This window comes from Babylonia areolata, chromosome 3 (genome assembly GCF_041734735.1).
Source record: "Babylonia areolata isolate BAREFJ2019XMU chromosome 3, ASM4173473v1, whole genome shotgun sequence".
NCBI classification, from domain to species: domain Eukaryota; kingdom Metazoa; phylum Mollusca; class Gastropoda; order Neogastropoda; family Buccinidae; genus Babylonia; species Babylonia areolata.
The window spans coordinates 34362463-34369962 of record NC_134878.1 but is presented as its reverse complement, the minus strand read 5'-3'; the positions used below and the strand labels follow the sequence as shown (position 1 = coordinate 34369962).

At 39.9% G+C, this 7500-nt stretch overlaps 1 protein-coding gene across 1 annotated transcript in view; it reads left to right on the top strand.

Moving 5' to 3' along the window:
• The first annotated feature begins 920 nt into the window (after positions 1-920).
• Positions 921-7500, top strand: part of LOC143280296 (putative ferric-chelate reductase 1) — a 32807-nt gene continuing 26227 nt past the window's right edge. The window contains exons 1-4 of the mRNA XM_076584926.1: positions 921-988; positions 4327-4584; positions 5218-5327; positions 6392-6492. Coding sequence (XP_076441041.1) covers positions 4365-4584; positions 5218-5327; positions 6392-6492 — 431 coding nt within the window. The 5' untranslated portion in view covers positions 921-988; positions 4327-4364. The remainder of the gene's footprint in view (positions 989-4326; positions 4585-5217; positions 5328-6391; positions 6493-7500) is intronic.

Genomic DNA, 7500 nt, shown 5'->3' with positions numbered 1-7500 from the left:
ATTACTCTGTAATTAATGCGAGGGGACTTAATTCGAATCTGGTTAGCACTTCTTTTTTTTTCTTCTTCTTTTTTTTTAACGCGAAGCTTTATAATAACAAATACAGAACACATTTTAACGATTAGATTTTTTTTTAAAGTGTATCACAAGTGAGTCTTGAAGGCCTTGCCTCTCTTGTTTTCTATAAGCTTGTTTTCTGTGTGTGTGTTTTCTGTTGTTGTTGTTGTTGTTGTTGTTGTTGTTGTGTGTGTGTGTGTGTGTGTGTGTGTGTGTGTGTGTGTGTGTGTTTGTGTGTGTGTGTGTGTGTGTGTGTGTGTGTGTGTGTGTGTGTGTGTTTTAAAAATAAACTGGACACTTGTGTCTTTTGCCTTTTGATCGTTAATTATGTCATCTTCTTTTTCTCATTTGCTTCTAATGTGCAGGATCATTTTTTTTATTTTTACGTTTTCTTCGGGAGGTTTTCTTCGGTGGCCACCTTTCTGAGTGTGCAGATTCCTATTTGAGCGATCTTGTTATATATTTTAGTGTTTATGATTTAGCTGTTTCTTCGTTGAGTTAATGAGTGTGTCATTTGGCGACGAACACACACACACACACACACACACACACACACATACACACACACACACACATTTTATTATCAAAGTATATGATGTATGTGTGTATGTGTGTATATTGTTATATATGTTTATTTAATCATTTATTGATTTATTCATTCATTTATTTACCTATTTATCTATTTAATATGGTCCGATGATTAGTGATGGATTCCCCACCACTCACAAAACTGCGCCTTCTTGCCCGGTGGCTATCATGACGTCACTGACACGTGATCCGTCAAATCATGATCATCCAACAGAGGAGAAAATCAGGAAGCCAGTAGTTGTGTGCGAGTGGCCGTGTCAGTTCAGCCCGCAAGTCGCTTGCACTGCTTTCTGCTTTGCTGTCGTTAAAACCAGAGAGAGGATGCTTTCGTGGAACTGACTATGTAAGTTTTGTCACAAAGCTGTGGTTTACTGTTGTCATTGGTGCTGGTGATGATGGTGATGATGCTGGTGTTAATGATGGGTAACGGTGGTGGTGGTGGTGGTGGAAGTCGCAGTTGTAGCAGTTGACAAATGGACACAACAGTGTAAATATTCTTTTTCATTATTGTCATTTATCTTTTGTTTAATTTTATTCTCTGTCTTTTTTTTCCATTCTGTTCGTCTTTTCTTTTCTCTTTTTTTTTCACTCTTTCTTTTATCTTTTCGTTCTTTCTTCTTCTGCTGCTGCTCGTGGGTTTATTGTCCATTGCCTATGATGTGGTTTTAGATACCTATTCGCAAAAACGGGGGGGACAGTAAGAACAATAAATTGACAAATAAAGAAAAAAACATAGTTCGCTTCCTAATGCCGAGTGACAATATATGACTTCAGCAACTAGTTTTTCATACTGCTGATATTCATACAAAACTGCCCGAACTTTACATCCTTTTGCAGTCTAATTCATTCCCTGATTTCTGTATTTCAGCCCCTTGACTGCCGCCGACAAGTATGCTTGTCGGTGAAAGACTGTTACTTAACTGAGACTGAACTTAAACCAGGTTGTCATCCACCGTTCTTTATCTGAATTTTTTATCCTGGGATTGCGTTTCTTTTGTTCAGCAAAAGCAGTTACACCACTTAAAAGTATACAAAGTGCACTAACTGCACATGCCATGCTGATCTCTTTTTTTTTCTTTTCTCACCAAATTTCAGCAGTGAAATGATTAAACTGCGAGCATGTGGCGGTCAAACAATCTATTGTGGACTGAAACGACATGGAAACAACTGCATTTAGATGTGGTGTATAAACGATTGTTTATATGCTTTGTGAATAAGAGAAAATTTCGAAATTTCTCTGTCTAAAATAAGATATATATATATATATATATATATATATATATATATATATATATATATATATATATATATATATATATATATATATATTAAAAAAAAAAGAATGCGCTGGATCAGGAAGAACAAAGTCCACAAAGCTAGATTGGAAGTTAGTACTTCGCTGGCTCGTTCCGGGGTGTCCTTTTTAGCTTATGTATCCATTAATATTACTGTTGTAAAGTCCACTTTTTACATTTTTTTTATATATTTTCTTTTAAAACAGTATATGTCACCGCATTACAGAAGATCTACTTTAAATGTCACACCAACGTTAATTAACACTTTTGAAATGTTCTTATGCAGTTATTAGTAATTACAATGTAAAGTAGTGAGACGTTGCAAGAATACTTCAATATGAAAACATGAGAAAAACAGTGGGTGTGATGATACGAAAATGGAAGTGGTCAAAGGTTACATGCACTTTCTTTTATCAAATTGGTTTCTATAAATATTTGTATTGATACAAGTTAAAAGAAAACTAACAATCCTTCACTTCCAGAAAACTGTACAGGTTACAATTTTCTTCTTCATTTCTCCATCATGCTTGTTGTTGTTGTTGTTCTTCTTCTTCTTCTTCTCCCCCTTCTTCTTATTCTTCCTCTTCTCCTCCTTCCCCCCTCCCTTCTTCTTCTTCTTCTACTACTACTTCTTCTTCCTCCCTATTACTACCCCTTTCCTCTGCAATCATTCTCACTCTTTCTATCATTAAAAAAGTATTATTTTCCGATTGAACTGAGAATATCTCTTAAATTACACGCCTAAAAAAAAAAGAAGACAAAAAACATAACAGATCAATTAAACACTCTCGCAATTGAAAGCTGTGCATATAAGTTTAGATGAAACCCGGGGGAAATGTATCACTGTCATCGCCGCCTAAGTTAGGCAGGGCCGATTGAAGACGACGATGTCGATGTTATTGAGAAAAAAAATCTCCAACGATCCATCAGTGTGAACAGTTACTTCCTCCTCGCCGACGCTGGTTGATGTGGAGGGGTTTGTGTGACAACACCTCACGGCTATTTTCAGCTGTTCGGATGGGATGACTGGGTTCATTTTGCAGTTATATCGCTCGTTTTTCTGTCAGTTATAGATGATAGTACTGATGACAACAATGATGGTGATGGTAACAATAATAATGATGATGATGATAGTAAAACACTCACTCACACACTTTACCATCCGCTTCCATATTGTCTCTGTTAAACTTATAACTTTAAGTCTGATCCAACCCTGACCTCCTATGGAGTGCCACAAGGCTCTGTTCTGGGCCCCGTTGTGTACACTGCTCCTCTTTCTGATGTCATGTCTGATCATTCTTGTTCTTCACCATTCTTTTGCTGATGATACTCAGCTACCGAAGTCTGCAGAACCAAACCAAATAGACAGTCTGTCTGATTCAGTCAATGCAAGATTACATTCGTTATGTTAAATCCTGGATGACGTTCAACAAACTAAAGTTAAATGAAAACAAAACTGAAGCTATGATTATTTCCTCTCTAAGAATATCCACATCTGTCTCTTTCCCTGCCTCAATTGTGGTTGGTGACAGTTCCACAGTTGCCACAGTTCAGTTTTCTAAATGAGCAAGGAACCTCGGAGTCATTCTTGATTCAAACTTCAGATGGTCAAACTGATACGCAGAGTCAATTGTGAACTTCGTTGGATTAACGTTATTTGTCAATACCTTTCTGTTAAAGCTACAGAAACGTTTATTTCTGCTGTTGTGCTCTCATGAATCGACTACCTTTATTTTCATCTAACATGTTGTCCACATTATCTTCTTCGGCGAATTCAAAAACTTCAAAATGATGCTGCCCGTCTGACTCTCAGAGTTCCACGTTTTGATCACATTTCTCCCAACTTCCGTACTCTGCACTGGTTCCCCACTGAGGCGAGAATTGAATACAAAGTTGCATGTCTCTGTTTTTTTGCTTTCCACTCCACTGGACCTACCGATCTTTCTGACCCCTTCAGTGCTTACACTTCCTCAAGATCTCCCCACTTTGACTGTTACCTTCTGAAAATTCCTCGTGTCAGTACAAGAAACTATGGTAAACGTTCTTTCCTCTTTGCTGTTCTCATATATCTGGAACAACCTTCCACATCATATCCGTTCGTCTGATTCTATCTCTGCCTTTCGCTCTTCACTAAAAATACATTTTTTTTAAACCTGCGGTTAGCACTATCAGTTTTCTTCTTCTCCAACACCAACCCATGGTTGTCAGCTCACTTTGTATGTATGACGAATGAGAGAGGTAGAGTGGGGGTGGGGAAGGGAGAAAGAGTGGCCATTAATGGTAAAGAACCGTGAACGCTCAAAGAGAAAGGGCACTATACAAATGTACACAATTACTTATTTATTTATTTATTCATAATGAATGCATACCGACATGATTGTTCCAGAAAGCGAGCACCGCACACATACACACACAGAGAACAAGATGGTGCCACAGACCAAACCAGCCGTCGTTATCATTGCCTTTCTCATCGCCGGATTCTGGGGCGGTGGAAGCCATCTTGCACATGCGTTCAGCCAGGGGGCACCATCACAAGCCTGCCCTAATATGCGCCCAATACACGGCGCGAACAAACAGACGTCACCACCGCCTTTCAACATCACTCTATCGACAGAAGAGATCTTGCCTTACCAGACCCTCACTGGTACGAAGGGCTATGAATGATTGTGTTGCGGAGTCCCAAATGTAAACATGTCATTGATTGAGTCTCATTATTTATTTATCAAGCTGATTGTTGAGTAATTCTACTTTTCTTACTCAGTTTTAACATAAAGTGTGCTTCATTTACGGACTTAATTCGGGGCTTTCTATGATTCATGATAACTGTAATCATTCCTATGATTTATGTTTTTAGACTTATTTACAAACAATATGACCATTGCCTTTATTTTATTTTATTTTATTTTATTTTTTTACCACATACCATCTTGACAGAGTTCTAAACTAACCTGAAAATCTCTCTCTCTCTCTCTCTCTCTCTCTCTCTCTCTCTCTCTCTCTCTCTCTCTCTCTCTCTTAGATGCTATATCAGTGGTACTTTTTTCAATTGAGGATCGGAGGTATGAGTGGGGATGGTGTTATTGACTGTTGGGGAAGGGAGGGGTGGAGAAACTGTGTTGCAGAGCACGAGAGGGAAAAAACACAGAAAGAAAAAAAAGAAGACAAGAAAAAAAAAAGGACACACAATGAACGACTAGCTAACAGAAGAAAAGTCAGGAAAAACGAGACACATAAAACACGCCAGTTTCCTGATCTTCATTTACTGTCTTGTTTTCAGTGACCATTAGTGGAATTCAATTCAGGGGCTTCATGGTGACGGCTTATTCCAGTGATTTCCCTTTAGGAACCATGATCCCCAAGTCTGACAGCACCAAACTCGTCTGCGATGTGAGTAGTCTGTCAACCAGGGGGGTATTTTTGTTTGTTTGTTCTTTTAGTGCCCCGTCACACGTTCTGGTGAATGTGGACGCTTTGTTAGAATGTTGATTTTCTGGGTTTGTTCCAATGTACCTTTTATTTACCTGTGTAGCGTTATTTATCGGTAGCGTAAGCAGCACTGACTTGAAGTCGTGTACTTTGTGAATGGAGAGTTACCACTCTTTACTATTTGTTGATTTTCACCATTTGAATGTTATCGTTTTCACGGTAGGAGAGGAGGGCGGATTGAATGGTGAGTTGGGGGAAGCAGGGTAGATGGAGGGTGGAATCAAAGGTTAATACATCTGAAATGAATAGAAGATCAAAACAGAAAAGTAGAAGAGAAGTCGCTAATTCAACAAGAGAACTCGGTAAGCATACCTACTATATACACACGGGTGGTGTGTGAGTGTATGTGTGTATGTGCGTGCGTATGTGTGTGTGTGTGTGTGTGTGTGTGAAACCTGAATGAATGAATGACACAGGAAACGAATGACAAGCGCCTAAATTTAGCTGTCAGTCAGCTCTGCAGAGGTAGGCAACCTTTTGTTGAAATGAATCTTGGAACGATTTAAACTTGGTCTTTGACTGAGTATAGGCATTATATAAGTATCCATATCAATTAATCGATGCACATGTGACTGACTGAAAGAAAAAAAAAGAAAGCAAGGAATTGAAAGAGAGAAAGGATGGATGAATGAATGAATGAATAAATGAATGAATGAATGGAAGCGTAGAGAGAATAGAGTGAAAGAAAAACGGGAGACAGAAAGAAAGATTGAAAGAAAAGAGCATAAACAAAAGAAACACACAAAAAGCAGTAGGAAATAAAGAATGAAAGAATTAACGAAAGGATAAATATGCAAAGGAATGAATGAATGAATGAATTCTAGTTTTAATTCTAAGCAGCCAGAGAGATATGAGGGGCAGACATACAGATAGACAGACGTGCAAGCACAAAGAAATGGGGGGTCGGGGGAGGGGGGGAGCCAAATAATAATACATATCTGACTGGTTTGTACACCTGGTGCCAGGATTTGTCGGTGACTCACACGTCGCAGGCCGTCAAGACAGAGGTGTCCTTCGACTGGAGAGCGCCGGAGAATCTGGTTGAAAACACCCTCGTTGTCTTCAAGTGGGTGGACACGCCCTGTCCTGTCCTGTCCTGTCTTTTCTTGTCTTGTGCTTTATCATCCTGTCTTCTCCACTCTTGTCTTGTCTTGTCTTTTCCTGCCCTGTTCTGTATTGTATTGTCCTTCATCTTGTCCTGTCTTGTCTTGTCTTGTCCTGCCCTGTCTTATCCTGTTTTGAGTTGTACTGTATTGTACTTTCTTATCCTGTGCTGTCAGCCCTGTCATGTCCTATCCTGTCTCACTATGTGCCGTGTTGTGCATCTGTCCTGTTATATTCTGCGTTGTCCTGTCCTGTCCTCTTTATGCTTTCCTGTGCTGTGCTGTCCTGTCCTGCCCCGAGGATCTGGTGCAAGACACACTCGTTGTCTTCAAGTGGGTGGACATGTCCTGTCCTGTTCCGTCCTGTCCTCCCCCCACCCCCTTCCTTTTCTATCCTTATAATTATATATTCATATATATATATATATATATATATCTGTGTGTGTGTGTGTGTGTTTAGGGTGGGGGCTGGGTGCAGTCGTTTGTCGGTTTAGGGTTGGACCTTGGTGAGACTGCAAATTGTTGCGTGCGAGTTGTGTATCTGTGTGTGGGGCGTACGGGGGGTGGGGTGGGAGCGGGTGGGGGAGAGGGTGTATGTACATTCGCAAGCTTGTGTCACCGTGTGTGTGTGTGTGTGTGTGTGTGTGTGTGTGTGTGTGTGTTTCTGCATTTGCTTGTAGACCTTTAGTGGTGGTCTGGACGTTAGTCATTCGGCGGAGAGATAAACCGAGGTCCCGTGTGCAGCATGCACTTAGCGCACGTAAAAGAGTCCACAGCAACAAAAGGGTTGTTCCTGGCAAAATTCTGAAGACAAATCCACTTCGATAGGAAAAATAAATAAAATAGCACACAGGGAAAAATATTTTTTAAATGGGTGGCGCTGTAGTGCAGCGACGCGCTCTCCCTGGGGAGAGCAGCCCGAATTTCACACAGAGAAATCTGTTGTGATAAAAGGAAATACAAAAAATTAC